Source organism: Episyrphus balteatus, chromosome 3 (assembly GCF_945859705.1).
Source record: "Episyrphus balteatus chromosome 3, idEpiBalt1.1, whole genome shotgun sequence".
NCBI lineage: Eukaryota > Metazoa > Arthropoda > Insecta > Diptera > Syrphidae > Episyrphus > Episyrphus balteatus.
This window is the reverse complement of record NC_079136.1, coordinates 49,628,589-49,653,443: the sequence shown is the minus strand read 5'-3', so window position 1 is coordinate 49,653,443 and position 24,855 is coordinate 49,628,589. Positions and strand designations below refer to the sequence as shown.

General features: G+C 26.4%; 1 protein-coding gene across 2 annotated transcripts in view; it reads right to left on the bottom strand.

Annotated features, from left to right (window-relative positions):
• Positions 1-1,403: 1,403 nt before the first annotated feature.
• The window catches only part of LOC129916452 (complexin), a 251,962-nt gene continuing 228,510 nt past the window's right edge, over positions 1,404-24,855 (bottom strand). For both annotated transcript variants that reach the window (XM_055996428.1, XM_055996429.1), the window contains exon 4: positions 1,404-2,165. In XM_055996428.1, the coding sequence (XP_055852403.1) occupies positions 2,092-2,165 (74 nt within the window). In that variant the 3' untranslated portion in view covers positions 1,404-2,091. The remainder of the gene's footprint in view (positions 2,166-24,855) is intronic.

Here is a 24,855-nt window from a genome sequence, read left to right as displayed (position 1 = left end):
ATAAAAAAAATACTGAAAATTATCTCTCAAAATTCTTAGTGGCTTTTTTTGCAAAATAAAATAAAATTTTAAGAAAAGAAAAGCAATGAATTTTCAGTTCAATTAAAGTTAAAAGAAAAAATTAAATTGAAAAAAAAATTCGAAAATTGAGTTTAGACTTTAATATCAGAAAATTTTGATATTGAAAATAATCAGAAAAACGATTTTAAGAAAGTCGAAAAATTTTTTTACACATTTTTAACCGAGCGATAAAATGTCGAAAGTTTGAATTTTCAATAATGCAAAAATTTCACCTTGTCGACAAAAACTTTTTTTTTTTAAATCACATCGCTTTTTTTGAAAACAAACTAGAGACTTTAGAAAAGTTACTAGTAAGAATTCTAGTAAAACACAATGCATGCTGAATCGAATTTTAAAGAAAACCCTGTATAAAACCGAAAGAAAATAATTCATAAACTTTATATTGATAAAAAAATATTTATATTGATAAAAAAATAATTGAAATTATCACAGTCATTTTGTTTTCAAAAATGATGTCAACTTGAAATTTTGAATAATTTATTGTGAATCGCTATGAAATAGATATATGAAGAATAATTTGTGCAGTTTTGTTGTCAAATTGATTAATTGCAATATTTTTTTTATTTGTTTTTGTTTATCACAAATACGCTTTATTCTTGTTTAACAAGGAATTCCTACAAATCTAATCTAGAAAAAATTGTCTATATTCGCCTGAATTTTGTGTGTTTTTTTTTTTCTATTTTTTGTTTTTGTTAATTTTTTCTTCTAAATATTATAATAATCCTATTTCTATTTGTTATGATAAGAGTATTTTTATGGTACATTATATTAATATTCTAAGATAACAAAAAAAAAAAAAACTGCTGAGTATTAGTTAATGTAAAACAAAAAAAATTCTAGTGTATGGTTATTATATTACATGTTTTTTAATTTTTATTTAAACAAAAAAAAAACTAAAAATAAAATTATGCAAAATAATTAAAAAAATAAATAAAATATTTAATTTATATATATTTTTTATAATATATTTATTTAATTGATTAATACTTACATTTTATTACGTTCTTCTTCTATTTTTATATTTTTGGGGATGAAAGAAATATATTTTAATTATATATTCTCTATAGTAACAAAATACGGAACAACAATTTTCTGTAGAATTAGTGGTTGGTGGTTGCTTTGGTTTTTTTTAAAGTTTTATTTGGAATTTACTTGGCTAAATGTCTATGTTTTTTAAAGATTTTTTTTTGTTCTGTTTTTTAATATATTTTTTTAATTTTTCGTTACACTTTGGTTTTGCTACATGTATCATCGCTAATTTTTTAAAAACTTTTGTTAAATAATTTTTTGTATTTTTATTTTTTGTTTTGCTTTGTAAAGGAGTTCAAATATTTGTTTTTTTTTTTTTTTTGTAACTTTCGAATCTGTTCCAATGCGCTTATTCCGTAGGATTTTAGTTTTTAAGTTATAAGAGAGAAAAATATGTGTGTGATGGAATGATGTGAGAAGAGGAGTATTTCTGACGAATTTTACGAATTTTTGAATGAAAAGTCAAGTCGGCCAAATGATTAAACCCGTTTTTGCCCTTAATTTTTTTGTTTTGTTTTTAAAATTCACTTCCAATTTGTTGATTATTTTTTTTTCTTTTTAGTTTAAATTTTGACGATTGGCAGCTATGGTTGAAATTTTGGATTTAAAATTTGGGCTTAAAATGTATAACGTTTTTTTGTGGCTCTTCTGTTTTGAATTTTGTTTGCATTTGTAGTGCTTCATGAACTCTGATTATATTATTTTTTCTGAATCGTTTGTATTTTTGTTCCTTATTTTTTTTCTGCAGTTTCATTCTTTTTTTTATATAATACATGTATATATGTTTTTTTGTATATATATATTTATATGTTTTTTTGGGGAAATTTGGTTTTTGTTAAATAAATATATATATATATGTGTGGATTTGAATTTTTTTTTTTGTTAATTTTTTTTTTTAATATTATTTTTTTTTATTTTATTTTTTTTTGTTTTGTTTAATTTTAAATAAATTTTTTTTTTATTTTTTATTATGATGACATATCACTGCATGACACATTTTCCCTCTATTTGAGTTTTTAGCTCATTTACTTGCGTTTCTATTTGATTTTTCAGTTCTGTAAAAAGAAATTGAGTAATGGAAACAGCAATAAATAAGCGTGTTATTGTAGGATAAACTACAATAGTTTTTTTTTTTTTTCATAAAATTTTAATACATATTTTAATTTCATATATTAAAAAGTTTTTTTTTATTTTTTTTAATTTTTAAATATACCATACATTTATACTTTGTTAAGATATATAGTATACACTTAGGATTTGATCACAAGTTTTATTATTTTTATCGTGGATATGAAAAGTTGTAGGTATGTTGGATGATTTTTTAAACGTTTACGATTATTAGCTTACAGTGAAATTGATTGTGTTAATATGTTTTCTAGCTTACAAGAAGTTTTAACAAAAGCTGTGATAAATCTTTTTTAGGCCTAAGAGTCAAAGTAAAGTCAAAACGGAAGTGAAGAAGAAGTAATAAGTGAAGTCTGATTCAAACGGAGTGCTCCGTAGAATCTTATATTCGTGTTTTTTTGAAAATATTAGTTTTCTTGAAGTTTTTCATGTCTCTGAATTTGTACACCAAAAATTTTGTTTGAGTTTATGGAAATAAACGTGTTTTAAGTCAAGCTTTAATTCGACATCGGTAGATTGAAATGCAGGCATCTAGTACACCACTTTTGTAGTTTGAAGTCTATGGGGTTTACATGTTTACAGCATAAGAGAATGCTATGTTGGGAAGATCGCTGAAAAACATTTTACGTTCAATTAAATATATTTGGACTTTCATTCGTTAGCAATCCTCTCGGTGTGTCTTTAGGTCTCATTTAAAAAATATTTAGAACTGGGGCACATTCTTAGAACTCGAAGGTTCTAAGGAATTTAGATCTAGTCTTACAGAAACGAAGTTGTAACAAGTTTTCAAGGCAAGAAAAGTTTTGGTACAAAAATATGTAAACACGAAATACAAAACATAAACAATTTTATAAAATGCAGAAATGAAATCATAACATAACCGAATTCTAACAAGCTAAGCCCCTTATATTGATTATTTAAAAAACAGAGGGATTACAAATAACAAAGTTCTTCCTCAAACAAAGTTCTAAATACAAGTTTTAATGGGTGAGACATTTGTGAAGAAATGAAATTAAAACAAATTTTTTATGAGTTCGAACTTTGTCAAAAAATCGGCCGTTTGATTCTCCGATTTTGTATTATTTAGCAGTTGTCAACCAGGGGCCGAAATATTCCATAAATTTAGTTGTTTTACCATAAAACGTTCCACGTTTTCCGAAATTTTAAGAAAATATAAGTTCAGTTTTAAATACGCAAACGTGAACTACTACGTAAAATCGGTCTTCATAACTTAAGTTTGTACATTGGAAGCATTAAAGCGCGAATACATTGTTTTTGAATTTTAAGTCACCAACCAGATACAGATTGGTTGAAAATGGGCGTAGCGGCCAATATCGAAAAAGTCTCAGAAATTTCCAATGAATTAGACATTGCTTAAGTATAAAACCGGCTTATTTTGCAGTTTGCATACGATATTAAACTGTGCTGATGGAATAATTGAAAAAGGGTGCTAACAATGTTGACCCAAGATTCAAACTTGTGCCAAAAAATCATCAACTCGAGCAATGCATATCTTAGGCTCAACGGTTTTGTAGACCAAGAAAGAAAATTTGGCAACTGGTTCATCTAATACGCGGTCTTTTGATTTGAAACCGCTCAGTTATAAGTTGCGAATAAAAAGAAGTCTTGGTAAACTGGATTGCCAAAGTGTTCTGAATTGAAGAATAACAATTGCTGAAATTGCAGAATACGTTGTTAAACAAGACTTCCAAATGTTATCAATTTTGTCTCTAATATTGACCCAAGTAACAATTTAGCTTTCATAATAAATCAATGCAAGCTATTTTTTGGCTTGCATTAGAAGAAGGACAAGTCTTATACAAATCATTTTGGTGCATTTTACCGAAATTGCATAGGACTTTCCTTCACAGGTAATCCACAAGCTAATAGCTTGTGACAAACAGCTTTAAATGGCCTTACGGAGGTCTTCCTGCAGAGGGTTTATCTAATTCACAAACCAGATTACTTGTGTAGGATGTTATAATAAGGCCTTATAGAAGTTGTTATAAGATGTTGAATTTATGGAATTTTATTTCATTATTTTTGTTTTCTTTTGATTTTTTCTATTTAGCAATTTCTACTTTTTAATTATTTTAATTTTTGGTTGACTTGCGTAATCAAGCCTTAAACAAACTTTAGCTTGTTGAATGGACCTTATGTCTGCCAAAAATAGATTAAAAAAAAAATAAGTTTGAAGCTAAGGCGATAAGGCGAACGAAAGATGCTTACTTTCCCAAGAAAACATAGATATTGTTCATATGGCAACAAAAGTGAGAAATACTTTGGACAAATTGTGTGTTGCGAAGAAGGAAATTCTTGCTTTTCTATGTTTGTCAAAAAGCTGCAAGAATCTGTTAAATGAAAGCAAGTTTCTTTCGCAAATGACATCAAGCGATGAACTTTATCTCACATGGGTAAATGACGAATGACAATAGAACACCGGCCTCTATTTCGGGAAATGTAACTTTTTTAGTTCTTAGCTGCTTAGTTTTTGTATCGTAAACAGCATCCAATTAACAAGCATTTTTTTTAGTAACAATTTCTCTTAAGCCAGTTAATTGTTAGCTAAATTTGTTCCGTCTCCTTCTGAGTAATTGACAGTTGAATGGTGTATTGACTCTTAGTTAGAAAAACTTTGACCTTTATTAGACGATGTACTATCAAATTTATTAATGTGTTTCCAAGCTGAAAATATTTTTTTTATGTAGGTATATCAAACTTACATGAAATATTGTTATGTTTTTAAGTTTCTTGATATATATTTATTATTCATTTATATATACCGAATATTATTTATTTTATTAAAAAAGACATTTTTATCACACGTATAAAAATCATAAAACTTGTGATTCAACCTAACGTAGATGAAGGATAGTTTTTTTTTTAAGAGGGAAAAAGCATTATTTTCTATTCAATAGCACACACATTATAATGAACATGAACAAAATGAGCAAAAAAACAATTTGAAATTAAGTGCGAAAAATGTAGTTAAAATGAAATCAAAATTAAAATGCATAATGCAATGAAGAAATATAAATTTTCAACTCAAAAGAATTATAATAAAAAAAAAAAAGGAAATAAGTGAAAAAGTGAAAATTAATTGAGCATCAAAAAGGATATTTAAAAAGGAAAAGAATAGAGTGAAAGGAAAGTGATTTGAAATATTCTTAATTTTTTACATTTTTTTATTTTTTTTTTTTTTGTAGTAGATAATAATTATATTTTGTTGAAGACATAAAATCAAAGAAAATACATTATTTTTTATTCTGTTCTAATTTTTTCTTTTTTATTTTCAACTTGACTTTTGACTTTTTTTATTTTTATTATGATTATATTTTTCGTTATAAAATAAAATTAAAAATCCATTACCTAATTATTTGAAATAATTTTTTCTTCGTTCTTTAATTTGTGTGGAAGAATTTGCAAATTAATCATCATCATTTTTACTAAATAATTTTTTTCTTTTCAACTATTTATACTTAACTTAAAGGAACTTATCATGAACTAACCCAGTAATATAAATAAAATAAAGTGTACCCAATATAATCTTATCATAATCTGCCTTCACAAATAAATGTGTGAATTAACTCATTTAAGTCATACGAATTCATGAGAATCAACAAGAACGAACATTTCATTGAAAACTTTAATTTAGTAATGGAGAGATTGCAAAACGTATTTCTCGTTCCAAAAAAGTAATAGAGAAAGTGTGTAAAGAGAAATAATCTAGTTTATTGGATATGCTGAGTTTTTTCGAACTAAATTGTGAAAAGATAGAAGATAACAAAAGAAATTCTTATTAAAGAACTAAAACCGTTTTTAAAGGTGAAGAATATTTATTTCGCAGAATTTTTTCTGCATTCATTCGTTGGAAAGTAGTTTTCCAAATTTTGCTGAAGGACTTGGAATAAATTCCTTTAAGAATCTAAAGTAGATTGATGTTGATTTTAGGAAAAAGAGGAAAAATTTTCAGAAATTTAAATTCCAATTACAGCGCTATACTTCTATAAGGCTTCCAGAAAGCTTCTTTCACAAACTTTTAATACTGTACTAGTTTGAAGTATGCGGAAATCTATTTTTTTTTAACTTTTAACTCAGTTTTTTATACATTAAAATATTATTAGCATAGTTTTAAACTGTTCCATTAAAAAAAGGGGTATGGTCACCATTATCCATGTTATTTTATTTTTTGTTTCATTATTTGTACACGCTTTTAATTTCTTTTTAACATGCAAATACTCTCGGCCCTCAATTAAGAAATTTCTGCCACAAGGACTTTTGCAATTACCATCATAGCGCGAATGCAGGATTTTCAGTATATTTTCCCAAAATCACCTTTAATTTAAAAAATGGGTTAAATATGATTGAGAGGAGCTGTGAAAACGCCGCACTACTTTAAATTCATCTCTAGAGGGTTTGAGTTGAGTTGGTAAATTGCAAGTCCCCTTTGGAGGACATTAGTGCGAAAAACATTTTTTTTGTTTTGTTTTATAAGAAAACAAAAAAAAAAATTAAACCAAATTAAATAATAAAGGGTAACCGTATACCCGTGTACTGGTACCATACCAAGTGATCTTACTAAGTGGCACACTTTAGGGGTGGTAATACATTATTCACCTTTTTTCATGACCCAGTAGTCGTTGTCGTTCTTTGCTCCTTGCCTGGTTGGTTGGTTGGGTTAATTAAAGAGAAAAATACCATAAGGACATTACTACACAAAAAAAAAACTGTACCGCTTGCATACGTATAATAACCTTAAGGGGTTTTAACCTCTCTTTCAACACTCCAATTTCTTGAAAGTTTCGTCCTTAATTTTTTTTTTTTTAATTTTTTGTGTGACTTTATAGCTCCTTATTCGTTTCTCGTTTAAAAGAAGAAAGAAAAAAAGCGAAAAAAACTTAATAAATGTTTATTTAATATTCATTTGTATATATAAAGTATTCATTTGTTCTGGGCAGAATTCTTCCCTTTTTTTTATTTTTCTTTGAACATTTAACGAGCGATTCGTAATGAAGGGGCATTTTGTAATAAATAAATTTAATTTTTTCTTTTTTTTTTTATTTTTGTTGGAATATTATTTAAATTGGGTCAACCTGGCAGGATGTCGTTTTTATTTTTTTTTATATCTACAGACATCAGGCACATAAATTCATAATTATTGAATGTGTTTTTTTTTTTTTTATTTATTGAAATGATAATTTATTGGTCAGAGTCTTTTGCATATAGTATTGGGGTACCATAAAGATATATAATTTGCAGAGAAATTTATTTTTCGATATTGCAAAAGAAATAAAAATATAATTATGGTTATGGTGCTGCTGGCTGCTGATGGTGCGAAAATTACAATAGGCTTGAGGATGATTGATTAATTCGATAAATTGTGTCATTGGACAATTTAACACTAATTTATGAGTAATTAAATGAAGATGATTGAAGATAATGTACATGTTTTACATTTTGATAAAATTTCAACATATTTTCTCAGCTCGTGTGAAAAATTTATTAATTTCAATTAACTCAATTCAAACGAATTTTCTTGCAGGATTACAGAAATTTAGAACCTTTTCCAAACAAATGATATCTATTAGAACCAAAATCATTTAAATAGATCCCAAGAGAGATTAAAATAGTTTCAAATACAAAGAAAAAAATAAAAAAACATGATCTAATTTATTTTGCAAGTCCCAAAGAGTAAATTTTATTTAATTACTCAAAGCTAAAATGTTGATAGAAGGAAGGCAATTAATAAGGATAAACGAACTGAGATTATGCGTTTTAAATTAAACTAATGGGAATAGGCAAATTACCCTTTTGGCAAATATATATATTGTATATTAGGTTCATTTATGCTCAAGAGAATTATTATTACTATTGTTAAATGTTCTCTTTCTTAATTGAGGCATTACTGATTTCTGACCAAGCCTTTCGAAGTTATAAATGTTATTTATTTTGGTTTCTAAAAAGAGTGTTTTATGTAAGCTTTTAAATAGGTTTAAAATGTAAAATTAATTGGGTTCTTAAGTTTTTTTTTTTATAAGGAATTGACAAGGAAAATGTCTAATGTTTCTTTAACTAAATTACTGCCATTTCAACTAATTTAAATTTTGATACCATTAATATATCAAGTAACGAAAACAATCATGAACGACTACTCTTTTTTTTAAATTTATATTTACTATTAGGGAAGGAAAATGACAATCTTTTACTTTACTTTGTGTAAATGCCAATTAAAATTACTAAGAAATAGGAATGGCATAGAAGAATTTCACATTGGACAAGAAAAAAAGCTGAAACAAATAATTCGTCTTTCAGTTATAAATAATTTTAAAATAATTTCCATTGATCATTTCAATTGTAATCGGTTTAAAATTTTAGATTTAGCACATTTTTCAACCTTTTATTAGTACTTAACGCTTAAAATTTGGAGAAGTTTCAATTTAAAAAAATAATTTTTTTTTAAATGAACATGTTTTCTGAACAGGAATTCTACCAATTTTTTACTTGCGATATAGGTACTATAATTATATCAATTTATGCATTCGTACAAAAAAAAAGTTGAGATAACATTTTTCCTTGACATTACGATGCCAAAAAAGTGGGTCCCGGAAGTTCGTCTGTCTGTCTGTATAAGGAGCTACAGCCTAAACGGATGGACCGATTAATGTCAAACTTGGTATGTAGCGTTATTTATCGACTCTCCAGAGGGGTTTTTGGAATTAAATTTTTTGGACCAAAAATAACGGTAGGTACTTGTCACTATACCGATTTTAGTAAAATTGAAATATCTCGAAAACTGCTCTAATGATTTTGTTTAAAAAATTCAAATGTTAGTTTTAAGCTAAGGTCTATATTTCAATAAAAAATTTTTTTTTTGAAAATCATTATTAATGGTACCTACCATAGAACCGTTTTTTTTTTTTTTCAAATTCGAATATCTCCGAAACTTTTTATTCGATTTCAACGAAACTTTTTGTGAAGGAGCAGGAGCATTTATATAGGTAGTACTATATTATAAATGCGTTGATTTTTTTTTTTCCACCATTCACATAATCACTGGCTCTATATGGGAAAAAAATAAAAAACTCCAAACTCAATGGTATATGATAGGTGTAGGTGAAGCGGTTTGCACTAAGAAAGGTTTTTACTCAAATCGCACATTTAATAGGGTAAAACGGGGCAAAATGGCAAAATGAAAAAATTATCTAAAATCTAAATGCGTTGTCGTAGAGAGTTGATTTTTTTTGCAATAGATAGATAATCATTTTTTATGTTAATGGACTTTTGGTAAAAAATTTTTAAAAATCTAAATCGGTAAGAAATCGTTAGGTTTTGAAAAGCTTATCAAATCGGGGCAAGTTGAGAAAGGGGTGATTACGAGAGAGGGGAATTTTTCTTGGAAATTCTGAATACACCAATGGATAGGTGGTGGAAAAATAGTCGAGACGTGTGTTGGGATTTTTTTTTAAAAAGAGTAGTTTTTGAGATAGAGAGTTTTGAAAAACACCTATTTTTTGCGTCTTAAAATTGGGTGGGTTTTTATTTTTAGAAATATTTCCGAGTGCTCAAAAAATCTGAAACTTATAGGGTGTATAGGTGGAGTATGTATGAGTGTATGTGCAAAAAATTGGAACTCTAAAATGAAATTTTCCATCAAAATCGAGATGAAGAAGTTTTTTGGAGCCAAGTTTTTTGGTCATTTTTTCCCGTTTTTAACCGTTTTTTATTTTTATCTTTTTTTGTTTAACTCATAAATATATGAAATTTACAGGGTAGATAGATTGTTGTTAGGACTATATGTGTACAAAATTTCAATCAATTTCGTAAACACAATTTTGAGATAACGGTAAATTAAAGTGTGAGAATTCAACAGGTTATAACTATTGATCTAGAGCAGATAGAAATTTTATTAAACTTTTATGAGCATCCTGATACAATTACCTTTCATTTGGTATATCACACATAACGGTAGACTAACTACAAGCTACACAATGTTAAATCAAGAAACTTGCGAAAACACTCAAAACACCAGTGGAGATCTGTTGATCATGAACAGTCACCAGTGTAGGAAGTACCGTAATCTCAGTCTGGAAATTCCACATGGTTGACTTTAAAAAATTCTAACTTTTCTTGTAGGCAACTTGGAAATAAGATTGAACCGTCATGTGAAAGGTGAAACAATAAGCTTTCACGTGATATAAAAATTTTTATAGGTTGCCATTGAAAAAAATTGATTTAATAGCATGAGAAGAAAAAAATAAATGTTTTTTTTGCTTTTTTTGATGAAAATACATTGAGTTCAAAAAATTCTAGCTCTTTTTGTAGATGTCTCACAGACCTGATATATATATATATTTTGAGCCAAGACAATAAGCTTTCAGATGATATAAAAATTTTTATAGGTTGTCATTAAAAAAAACTGAATAAATGACGTGTGAAGATAAATTTATAGGTTTTTTTTGCTTTTTTTGATGAAAATGATTGTTTTCAATAAATTATTTATATACTTTTTGATCATTCTTAAAATTTTAATATGGCTTTATTCTTTAGGAAATTTTATAAGCTTTCTAATGGTATAATTTTTTTCTAAGCTTTTCATATTAAAAAATCGATATATTGATAAAAGAAAAGAAAAAAAGTGTTTTTTTTTTGCTTTTTTTGTAAAATTTGATTGACTTTAAAAAATTATAACTTTTTTTCTACAAAACTTACAGATATAAATTAAGTCTCAATTTCTAGCTTAAGTAACAAGCTATAACATGGTGCTATTATTTTATTAATTTTTAAACAAAAAAGTTGTAAAAAAAAATCAAATAATAATATTTTTTTGTTTTTTTTTTTTCAAGAAATAAGAAAATTTAAAATATTACAATCTACCTACACATGATTTGTCACAGTTTCTTTGATACTTGCTTGATTTATCTGATTGAGGTATCAATGGAAAGGTAATATCACATATAAAATTAAAAAAATAAAATCTTTTGAAATTCTTAAAAAAAATAAAGCAATAAACCGCTTTGATTACTCTTCTTATCCGTTAATTATAAATCTAATTTATTATTTTTTACACACACGTATGCTTAATTTGACATATCAAACATTATTGTACGTCAATTATAAGCGTCTTGAAAAATAATTGAATTGTGCTTATACGCAATTCTAAGCAAAATTCAAGGTATTTGGTTGGAAAAATTTCATATTCTAAAAACTCTGATGTTGATTTCAGAAATCCTCTTATTACTTCGGTATTTGTTTTTAAATCACAATAAATGAGGTGTCTAATAAATAATGATATTTAAAGCTGACATACATACATTTTGATCAAATAATAATACTGAAAATTACCATAATTTTTGAATGTTTTATTCCTAAAATACAATGTTTTCCAGTGTTTTATACTAATATTTTCTCTGTCTTTTTCTGACCACCTACATATACATTAGGGTGCTTCTTATATGGTCGAAAAAATCTTTTTTTTGATTTTTTAATGGGACACCCCTGCATAATTTTCTACTATATAAGCATAGTATATGGTATTTTTTCCGATTTTAATATTAAAATTTAGGGGTCGCTACCATTCACTAAAGATTTAAGTAAAAAAAAAGATCAATTTCAACAAAATTTTTTTTTTGTTACAATAAAAAGTACGCTTAAGACCCGATTTTTCAATCTTCTAATAAACAGTCAGTTAACTGTCTGTCGAATAAAGATATAAGGCTCATAAACGATCAGATAAAATCATTGAATTTTTCAATTAAGAAAGATCACTCAGTTAGTTATTCTACAGATTAACACAAAAAAAAAAATGTCAAATTCAAAAATATTAAAAATTAAACTTCATTTTTATTCCGCTGTATTTTTATCAAAATTTCTTTCAAAACAGTTAAACATTTAATATAAAGTACTTAATTCTGATTACAAATTTTAAAATTTTCTGAAAAAAAAAAAACAAAATTTGGTGTATTTTTTAAAACTTTGAATTGTGGTAGCGACCCCTAGAACGTGTTTAAACTGGACCAAATTTTACCCAATTTATATTTAAGGCAGGAAGAACAAAATGAAAGGGTGTCATATTAAAATTTCGAAAATTGATTTTTAAGAAGCACATTATTATTTGTATTATCATTAAAAAGGGATCGGGTCAAAATTCTGGCTTCAAAATTCTGCTTTTCAAAATTCTGTTTTTTTAAAGAAAATTCTATTTTTCAAAATTCTGCTGTTTTTCTATTCTGCTTTTCAAAATTCTGCTTTTTAAAATTCTGCTTTTCAAAATTCTGCCAGCATTATACTTGAACAAAAAAATTCTGCCAATTCTGTTTTTTTTTTATAGCATATGCGCTGACTAAAGAAAAAAAAACCTCATTAATGTAATTCAACATTGGCACTTTCCTAAATTTTTTTGTTTAAGTGTCGCAAATATTTTTTAAAATGCATAGACTGACTTTCTTTCAAATAAAATCTATAACTTATTGGAACCGATGTTGTTTGATACAAGATATTCCTTTTCTTATTCAAATTTTTGAATATTCATTTTTATTTGATAAATTAAAAAAATTTGAATTATTTTCGGAAATGTTTAGTATTCAAAACCTTTCTTAATATTTTCAAATTTATTCATTTATAAAACAAAAATTAATATACATTCAAAGAATGCAAATTATGTAGGTAAGTAATCAAATAAACAGATAATTTTTCAAGAAGATGATTTTACAGAATTTTGCAAAAAAATAAAAAAGGGTTTGGAAAATGTTAAAAAGCGCGCGCTTTTGAACATTTTCCAAACCCTTTTTTAATTTTTTGCAGAATTTTGAAAAACAGAATTATGAAAAGCAGAATTTTGAAAAACAAAATTTTGAAAAACAGAATTTTGAAAAACAGAATTTTGAAAGCAGAATTTTGTAAAGCAGAATTTTGAAAGCAGAATTTTGACAAAAGAATTTTGACCCCGGCAGAATTTTGACCCCAACCCCATTAAAAATAGTACTCAAAATATTCATTAATATATTATAATAAAAATTATTGCTTTACAATGTTTACGAGTTTAAAAATAATTTTTGAAATATCACAAAATCAGAAATTAGGTAAATCTATGGAAAAGCACATCATTCCTCACAGTTTCATTAATAATTTCTGGATTTTTAATAGAACGGCAATATGATATATAAAATTTAAAAAAAAATATAAACCTTGAATATTCTTAAAAAAAACTCAAGCGAGAAAGTCTTAAATTCCAAAAACAGACTAAATATTGCACTTAACTGTTATGATTATATTTTTTCCGCAAACTTGATAAATTTAATTAATTTTTTAAAACAATAAGCACTTTAGTTGACATATCAAACATTATTCTACGTCAAATAAAAGCTTCATGAAAAATAATTGAATTATATAGTGGAGTAACTAAAGCTCAAAAATTGGCAATATTAGGGAACCCGGCCGATCAGCTTAGATTTTGATGATCTTTTTTTTCAAACGTCGGTAATTAGAAATACTTTAAAGTCTATAGATTAAAAATTGCCGGTGTTTCCGTTTTGATTTTTTAAATTTAATTGAAGATTTTTGTGAACAAAAACAAATTTTTTTCAAAATTTTTTCTTAAATTTCATAAATTAACTGATGCCAAAAGATTGTCTACGAAATTCAAGGAAAAAAAATATATGGGAGTGAGGGACAATCTTCCATAGTTCAAGCAATAGATGCAATTTTCTTATTAATTGACTTCAAACACAAAAAAAAATATTTGAACACAACGGCAACACCTACAATATTCAAATATAGATTTTTTAAAAGCTAGAAGCTTAGTAATATATGTAAAATTAAAATTAAGTTAATTGAATGAACGGCTTTTGAAAGAATGGTAATTGAACTCAGATTTTTGAAACAAAAAAATTATTGAAAAAATTTTAACATGTCGTTTTTTAAACTTGGTCGTAATATAAAATGCATTTATTTTCAAATTTTTTTGGACGCATTTATTATGATTTTAAATTATAAAAGGAAATGTCAATATGTATAACGGTTTATGAAAAAAATTAAAAAGTATTTTATTTTCGAAGAACTTTTTTTAATAAAAGTTTTGAAAAAAAATGTAACTTATTTTTTTTTTTTAAGTTCAACATCTAAACATAAAATTATTTTTTATTCATTTAATAACCCTTACTGTTAAAAGTTAAATAGCAAAAATTTAAAGTTCCTATTTACCACAGTCTCTGAGAAAATTAATTATTTCAATGCAAAAATTCAGTTTTAATAAAAAAAAAAACCATTGAAATTGAAGTAATTTTTCATTTTTTTTTTTAAAGTGTGATATATTTTACCTTTTTTGCTTCGAAATTCAACTGATAATATTTATGGCCAAAAATTTTTTTTAAATAAATTCATATTTTATTAGAAAAAGTTTGGAAAAAAGTCATTTTAAATTTTTCTAATAACATTTTTTTTTTTAATTCTGAGTTTGAGGACCATTTTTTCAAAAAGTCTTGATCAAATTTAGTGGATTTAAATTCAAGAGATAAGAATGAGCTTCTGGCTTTTTAAAAATGTATCTTAAAATATTGTAGGTGTTGCCGTTGTTTTCAAAATATTTTTTTTGTGATTGCCTTTTATATATTTTCCTTAAATTACCTAGAGAATCTTTTGCTATCATTTGTTTTATGAAATTTAAGCAAAAAAAATGGTTTTGTTAAAAAAAAATTTAATTTTAATTTTAAAAAATAATACGGCAACACCGGCAATTTTTAATCTATAGACTTTAAAGTATTTTTAATTACCTACGTTTGAAAAAAAAAATCGTCAAAATCAGAGCTGTTCGGCCGGGTTCCCTAATAATTTGCTTTAGTTACTCTACTAATACTTATGCGTAATTCTAAGAAAAATCTAAGGTATTAGGTTTAAAACATTTTCGTAATATAAATTTATTTTTCAAATTTTTTGGCCACATTTATAAAGATTAAAAAAGGAAATATCAATATGTATTACAGTTTATGAAAAAAATTAAAAAGTACATATTTCCTTTTCGAATTCAATTGAAGTTAAAAAAAAATTAACTTATTTTTTTTTTTAAGTTCAACATTTAAATATGTATAAAGCTATTTTTACTTCATTCAATAGCTCTTATTGTTGAAAGTTAAATAGCAAAAGTTTAAAATTCTTATTTGCCAAAGTCTTTGAAAAAATCAATTATTTCAATGCAAAAAATCAGTTTTTATCAAAAAATCCAATGAAATTGAAGTAGTTTTTAATTTTTTTTTGTTTTCAAACTGTAATAAAAATTACCTTTTCCTCTCCATAATTCATCTGATTATAATAATGGCCAAACACTTTTTCAAAATAAATTTGAATTTTACTACCAAAAAGTTTGAAAAAAGCCATTTAAAAATTAGTAGTAACTTTTTTTCCAATTGAGGACCAATCTTTCAAAAACTCTTGATTATAGTGAATTTAAATTTTTACAGATGGAAATTAAATTCTGGCTTTTTAAAAACGTGTATGCAAATATTGTAGGTGCTGCCGTTGTGTTCAAAATATTTTGTTTGCGTTTGAAGTCAGTTTGTGAGAAAGTTGAAGATTGTCTTTTACTACCACATACTTTTTTTTCCCTTAAATTACCTAGAGAATCTTTTGGTATCATTTATTTTTTGAAATTTAAGCAAAAAAAAATGTTTTTGTTAAAAAAAATTAATTAAAAAAAAAAAACAGTACGGCAACATCGGCAATTTATAAACTGTAGACTTAAAAGTATTTTTGATTGCCGACGTTTTAAAAAAAATCAAATCTGTTCGGCCGGGTTCCCTATTAATTTGCTTTAGTTACTCCACTTATAAAAATTATTGCAATGTCTACGAGCTTCAAATTAATTTTTCAAATATCATAAAATTTAAAATTTCATAGGTAAATCTATGAAAAAGTTGAAATATTGTAAACCACCTGCACATTATTGCTCACAGTTTCCTTAATAATTGCTGGATTTTTATATCAATAGAAATGCAATATGATGTACCTATAAAATTAAAAAAATAGATAAAAACTTTGAAAATTTTGAAAAACTAAAGCAAGAAAGTATTAAATTCCAAAAACCGACTAAATATTACACTTTTAACTGTTATGATTGCATTTTTTCCGCAAACTTGATAAATCAAATGTGCGTCAATTACAAGCTTCATGAAAAATAATTGTATTATACTTATGCGTAATTCAAAGCAAAATTCAAGGCCTTTAGTCAGAAAATGAATTAATTTTTAAGCTCTGGATGAATCTTAAAAAACAATTAACTATAAATTAGGAAATTAATTTTTGATCATTATAAATCCGATTAATGAAAGCTTATTAGGGGAAGTGGGGCAAGGCCGCCTGCCCTTTCAGTGTTTGACTGTGTTAAAACCAATAAAAAACTTCTTCTAATTAAAGTAAAGGGGCATATTAAAAGTCGTGTTAAGACCCCGGTTTATCTTAGACTACGGTTTACCCAATGTTATTTAAATAGGATAAACTCCAGTCTTTCTTAGTAATAACTAAGACAGCGTCAATGAATATGGCCCATAGTCTTTATTCTATAAGTTTTTTTTTTTTTTTAGAAACTCTCAAAATTAATAAAAAACACTGAAAAGAAGATAATACGTTTTGAAAAACATCAAACAAAAAACTTTCTTGCTTCCACATGAGTGTAAGACTGCCCTATCAAATTTTGTTGGTAACAAAATTGTTTCTTTTGTTGACAATCTATTTGTAATAATAATAACACACGTAGAATAATATTTTCATTAGTTCTTCCACCAGCCATTTATATTTTTGGCAACTTTAACGGATACCTTATTTTTTCACTTTTTTTAGCTACCAAAGCTTTCAATTTCGCCCAATGCACCAGTCATAGGTATCCTATCTGATTTAATATTTTTTTTAATGTTGTCTTTACGACTATACATCTTTCACAGAAAATACTTTTGAATATTTACTATCTATTATAGAAAAGGAAATGCTAAAAATACTACTGACATACATACCAGAAGGCACTTATTTTATGTTACAAGTGTTGCCAATATTACTTTTTTTCATGCAACAAAGTGCAACGCACTTAACCCTAGATGAATTTTTAACAAAAAAGAATATGTATTAGAAATTGCAATTTTATATGAAAATATGAATATTTTCAAGCGTATTTAGCAAATATTTTCTTTCCTTTTATTAAATAATTTAATTTTTTTTTTTGTAAAAAACGCAATTTTTTTTTAATAAATCTTTTAAAAATTATATTGCTTATAGTCTTTTACTATCATATTTTGTTTTCCTTAAATTACGAAGAGAATCTTTAGTATCATTTATCTTATGAAATTTAAGCAAAAAAATGGTTTTGTTAAAAAAAATTTAATTTCATCGGCAATTTTTAAACTATAGACTTTAAAGTATTTTATTGCCGACGTTTAAAAATAAAAAGATCATCAAAATCAGATCTGTTCGGCCGGGTTTTCTAATAATTTGCTTTAGTTACTACACTAATAAAAATTATTGCTTTATAATGTCTACGAGCTTCAAATTAATTTTTCAAATATTATAAAATTTAAAATTTTATAGGTAAATCTATGAAAAAGTTGAATTATTGTAAAACACCAGCACATTATTGCTCACAGTTTCCTTAATAATTGCTGGATTTGTATATCAATAGAAATGCAATATGATGTATAAAATTAAAAAAAAAAAATAAAAACCTTGAAAACTTTTTGAAAAACTAAAGCAAGAAAGTCTTCAATTCCAAAAACTGACTAAATATTACACTTTTAACTGTTATGATTACTTTTTTTTTCGCAAACTTGATAAATTAAAAATGTATCCATATCAAACATTATTGTGCGTCAATTACAAGCTTCATGAAAAATAATTGAATTATCAAGCGGCACGGTAGTGCCCAGCCAAGTTCTCTAGCAACTTTGGCACTACACCTTTATTTACAGGAAACAACTCAGGCCATTTTCGACCCCCCTCTAACTTCCACACCAAAGATGCCAGAAATTTCATTACATTTGTTGAGCTCGCCGAACCCAAATTCCTCACAAAATTTCAGCTTCTTACGATGAGTAGTTTCTGAGATAAAGGACTTCAAAAATAGCGAAAACAGTAACTGACTCACTGACAGATCATCAAAATTATGGAGACCTTCCCGCTATCTTAGAAACTTGAATTTTACATGGTGATAGGACTTGTGGTGTATACAAAGGAAAACAATTTAAATCTGAGAATTTCGACCAGGGGGCGTTACGACCGCCCATTTCCGCTGAATTTTCATCAAATATTATAGAGCACTTCTGATTATCGCAGAATGTTGAAATTTTGTAGAACGGTAGAGCTGGTAGTTTATACAAAGGAAAAAATTTAAAATTTGAGAATTTTAGCCAGGGGGCGTGGCATCCGCCCATTTCCGCTGAATTTTCATCAAATATTATAGAGCACTTCTGATTATCGTAGAATCTTGAAATTTGGTAGAATGGTAGAGATGGTAGTTTATACAAAGGAAAAAAAAATAAAGTTTGAGAATTTCAGCCAGGGGGCGTGGCAACCGCCCATTTTCACTGAATTTTCATCAAATATAGAGATTTTCAATTCTACAGCCATACCTTGCAAAAAGTAGTGAAATCACAACAAAAACATTACTGTTAAAAAAAGAGTCAAGTTATTCTATGTTGAAATTATGCTGGCACAAAAAGTATTGAGATATAAAAGTGTACCAATTTCTAAAGCTTGGGTTCAAATTCGTATCAATAAAATTTTGATTGTTTACTTGGCAAATTTTTGAAATAACTTTAAAAATCGGTATTTAAAACAAAAATTGTCAAGTAAGCAATCAAAATTTTATTGATACGAATTTGAACCCAAGCTTTAGAACTTGGTACACTTTTATATCTCAATACTTTTTGTGCCAGCATAATTTCAACATAGAATAACTTGGCTCTTTTTTTAACAGTAATGTTTTTGTTGTGATCCTTATCTCTAAAGCAAAATTCAAGGCTTTTAGTCATAAAATGAATTAATTTTTGAACTCTGGATTAATCTTAAAAAACAATTAATTATAAATTCGGAAATTAATTTTTGATCATTATAAATGCGATTTTAAATGAAAGATAACATTCAAAGCTTATTAGGGAAAGTGGGGGAAAGGCCGCCTGGCTTTTCAGTGTTTAACTGTCTTAAAACCAATAAAAAACTTCTTCTAATTAAAATAAAGGGGCATTAATAGTCGTCTTAAGACCCCGGTTTATCTTAGACTGGGGTTTATAAAATGTTATTTAAAAAGGATAAACTCCAGTCTTTTTTAGTAATAACTTAGACAGCGTCAATGAATATGGCCCATAGTCTTTTTTCATTAAGTTTATTATTTTTTTTAGAAACTCTCAAAATTAATAAAAAAAAAATCACTGAAAAGAAGGCCCTCATGGCCCCACATGAGGGTAAGACCGCCCATTCAAATTTTGTTGGTAGACAAATTTTTTCTTTTGTTTTAAATGCAATCTATTTGCAATAATAACACACATATGATAATATTTTCATTAGTTCTTCCTCCAGTCATTTATCTTTCTGGTAACTTTAACGGGTACCTTCTTTTTTCACTTTTTTGAGCTACCTATCTGATTTTAATATGTCTTTTAATTTTATCTTTACGACTTTACTTCTTTCGCAGAAAATATTTTTGAATATTTACTATCTATATAGAAAAAGAAATGCTAAAAATACTACCGATTAACATGAACGATAACATTTAATGAAAAATCACAAAATTTACTGTCTCAATTGAACTTGCTCAAACTTACAAACGTAGTCGACCACATTGTATATATATTTCTATACTACTATCATGAAGTCGAATTTAGTATTACTTTATGTCACAACTATTTTGAGGTAGCGATCAGTGCATTTATTTCATACAAATTCTGTTTTTTTAAGCTCCCACTAGAGTTTCTAAGATCGTTTGTCTCCATGATAGTACTATGGAAATATATATACAATGGTCGACCATACCAGAAGGCACTTATTTTATGTTACAAGTGTTGCCAATATTACTTTTTTTCATGCAACAAAGTGCAACGCACTTAACTCTAGATGAATTTTTAATAAAAAAGAATATTAGAAATTGCATTTGTTTTTGTAGGCTTATATGAAAATATGAATATTTTCAAGCGTATATATATTTTTTTTTTTTTTGTAAAATACGCAGATTTTTAAAAATTATATTGTTTTTTAATACTTTTCAGTACTTATGACAGTTTTGTTTTTGAAGTGAAAACTTCTTTAGTATCGTAGTGATTTGAAACAAGATGAAACGAAAAAGCGACACGAAAAATAATTTGATTATAACTTCTTTGTTTTAATAGATAGATAAATTAAATTTATACTGTAGATAGGTAATTAAATAAACTATGACTGTGCAATTTCATTTTCATTCAATTTCTATTAATTTTCTATTAATTTCATATACAATATCCTGAGATAATTATCATACAATCAGAAATCAATATTATGTTCCGTCAATAGAAAGCATGAGAGATAATTGAAACAGGAGATTTACCTATAATACAATTTTGTAGATTCAAAAGTTGATACTTGATCATCAAAATACATAATATTGTTTAAGTTATAATAAACTTTGCATATAAACAAACTCAAACCCACTTTACTGTTAACCCCACTAAAACTTTAACCCCACCCTTATTCCTATAACGTGTCCAAGAAGTAGTTTTTTAAATGATTAAATGTATTCATGTGTACAACAAAAACAAAAAGAAGCAACAAGCACCAAACAGCAAACAAGGACCAACAAACAACCAAACACCCCAATAACCAACCAAACAACTTAATAACAAAAAAACAAACACCTAACAATAAACTTGAAACAATGAACATCAGAGAATAAACAACAATTAACAATCGAAAGACAAAAAACAAGAGGCAGCCAAACAATTAAATCATTATACAACTAAACAACAAAACACTTACAACAAACGAACAATCAAACAAACAATCAAACAAACAATCAAACAAACAATCAAACAAACAATCAAACAAACAATCAAACAAACAATCAAACAAACAATCAAACAAACAATCAAACAAACAATCAAACAAACAATCAATCAAACAAACTAAACAATCAAACATACAATCAAACACAATCAAACAAATAATCAAACAAACAATCAAACAATCAAACAAATAAACAAACATACAAACAATCTAACCAACATTCAACTATATACATAAAACACTATATACATAAAACACTATTTGATTGCACTCATAACGTCATAGCAGCGAAGCGCTATGCAACGGGCAGGTCGGCTAGTACTATATTATAAATGCGTTGATTTTTTTTTTTCCACCATTCACATAATCACTGGCTCTATATGGGAAAAAAATAAAAAACTCCAAACTCAATGGTATATGATAGGTATTGGTGAAGCGGTTTGCACTAAGAAAGGTTTTTACTCAAATCGCACATTTAATAGGGTAAAACGGGGCAAAATGGCAAAATGAAAAAATTATCTAAAATCTAAATGCGATGTCGTAGAGAGTTGATTTTTTTTGCAATAGATAGATAATCATTTTTTATGTCAATGGACTTTTGGTAAAAAATTTTTAAAAATCTAAATCGGTAAGAAATCGTTAGGTTTTGAAAAGCTTATCAATTTGGGGCAAGTTGAGAAAGGGGTGATTACGAGAGAGGGGAATTTTTCTGGGAAATTTTGAATATACCAATGGATAGGTGGTGAAAAAATAGTCGAGACGTGTGTTGGGATTTTTTTTTAAAGTGAGTAGTTTTTGAGATAGAGAGTTTTGAAAAACACCTATTTTTTGCGTCTTAAAATTGGGTGGGTTTTTATTTTTAGAAATATTTCCGAGTGCTCAAAAAATCTGAAACTTATAGGGTGTATAGGTGGAGTATGTATGAGTGTATGTGCAAAAAATTGGAACCGTTGAATGAAATTTTCCATCAAAATCGAGATGAAGAAGTTTTTTGGAGCCAAGTTTTTTGGTCATTTTTTCCCGTTTTTAACCGTTTTTTATTTGTATCTTTTTTTGTTTAACTCATAAATATATGAAATTTACAGGGTTGATAGATTGTTGTTAGGACTATATGTGTACAAAATTTCAATCAATTTCGTAAACACAATTTTGAGATAACGGTAAATTAAAGTGTGAGAATTCAACAGGTTATAACTATTGATCTAGAGCAGATAGAAATTTTATTAAACTTTTATGAGCATCCTGATACAATTACCTTTCATTTGGTATATCACACATAACGGTAGACTAACTACAAGCTACACAATGTTAAATCAAGAAACTTGCGAAAACACTCAAAACACCAGTGGAGATCTGTTGATCATGAACAGTCACCAGTGTAGGAAGTACCGTAATCTCAGTCTGGAAATTTGACATGGTTGACTTTAAAAAATTCTAACTTTTCTTGTAGGCAACTTGGAAATAAGATTGAACCGTCATGTGAAAGGTAAAACAATAAGCTTTAACGTGATATAAAAATTTTAATAGGTTGCCATTGAAAAAAATTGATTTAATAGCATGAGAAGAAAAAAATAAATGTTTTTTTTGCTTTTTTTGATGAAAATACATTGAGTTCAAAAAATTCTAGCTCTTTTTGTAGATGTCTCATAGACCTGATATATATATATATTTTAAGCTAAGACAATAAGCTTTTATATGGTATAAAATTTTTTATAGGTTGTCATTAAAAAAAATTGAATAAACGACGTGTGAAGATAAATTTATAGGTTTTTTTTTGCTTTTTTGATGAAAATGATTGTTTTCAATAAATTATTTTTATACTTTTTGAGCATTCTTGAAATTTTAATATGGCTTTATTCTTTATTAAATTTTATAAGCTTTTTCATGGTGTAATTTTTTTCTAAGCTTTTCATATTAAAAAATCGATATATTGATAAAAGAAAAGAAAAAAAGTGTTTTTTTTTGGCTTTTATTGTAAAATTTGATTGACTTTAAAAAATTATTACTTTTTTTCTACAAAACTTACAGATATAAATTAAGTCTCAATTTCTAGCTTAAGTAACAAGCTATAACATGGTGCTATTATTTTATTAATTTTTAACCAAAAAAATTGTAAAAAAAAATTAAATAATAATATTTTTTTGTTTTTTTTTTCAAGAAATAAGAAAATTTAAAATATTACAATCTACCTACACATGATTTGTCACAGTTTCTTTGATACTTGCTTGATTTATCTGATTGAGGTATCAATGGAAAGGTAATATCACATATAAAATTAAAAAAATAAAATCTTTCAAAATTCTTAAAAAAATAAAGCAATAAAGGGTTATATAGAAAAAACAGACTAAGGGCCAATTTATTGAGCCCCCATTAAATTTTGAAATTTATCGTTTTAGTTAAAAGCGTTGTTAAACTATTGACGCCTTTAAGGCCCAATTTATTCACTCTCCATTATTTTTAAAGGCTCCATTAAAAATTATAAAACTGTCAAATCGCATACAAATTTTAAAATTTCCCTTTTTTAATGGCGACTTTAAATTTAATGGAGTGTGAATATATTGGACCTAAGTATACATCATTAAAAATTCATTTAGGCCCAATTTATTCACTCTCCATTATTTTTAAAGGCTCCATTAAAAATTATAAAACTGTCAAATCGCATACAAATTTTAAAATTTCCCTTTTTTAATGGCGACTTAAATTTAATGGAGTGTGAATAAATTGGACCTTAATTCACCCTTCTTTAGTTAAAGTGCTTACTTTTAATGGAAACTTTAAATTTAAAACTCTGTTAAAAATATCCTAGGGATTTTTTTATTTTTTTGAAAAATTAATTTGTCAAAATTTAATATTTGTCAAATTAAATATGTATAATAAATAGATACATAGATTTGAATTAAAAGATTTAAATGAAGAATAATAAAACAAATATAAAAACTGGTCCATAAGCGAGGGTATCAAAATGTCAGTGTGTACCAAAAACTGATGCAATTGCAATTTTATGAGATGAAAATATTATCCATCAACGCTTGTGTTTCTTTGAAGTGGAGAAGATGATTTTGTATATTGTGCTGTTCTGTGGAGTAGATCCATTAATTTTTTTGAATTTATGTCCTTTCAAAATCTTTATCTTTAGTGCAATGTTGCAATAAAATGAAAACAGGCTATAAGTCGTTTGTACTAAAACGACAAGAAAACGACTTGCTCTAGGAGCGCCAATTTGAATTAATTTTGAACTTTATAACTTCGTAATTCTGTCCGCTCTTCGCCCCTTTTCCTTAAAGCACGATAATTGCTTTACTAGAACCAGAATTTTGGCGTCCAGAGAGATTCTTTTTTTTGGGTCGTTTTAGGACAACGTATTAGGGAATTTTTGTCATAAATATGTAGATATGAATCTTATTCGATTCTTAGCAATCGTCCGCGTGACTCCTTAATACACCTAAAAAATCTACAATAGAATTTCCAGTTGATAAAGGTGCATAAAAGCAATATTTATTCAGAAGTAGACCGATACAATACATTTATATAACTTCATTGAAATCACATCACAAAATTTACACAAACATATTAGGACTAATAATTTATTTCAACAATCCTTTAAAGAAATGTTATCTA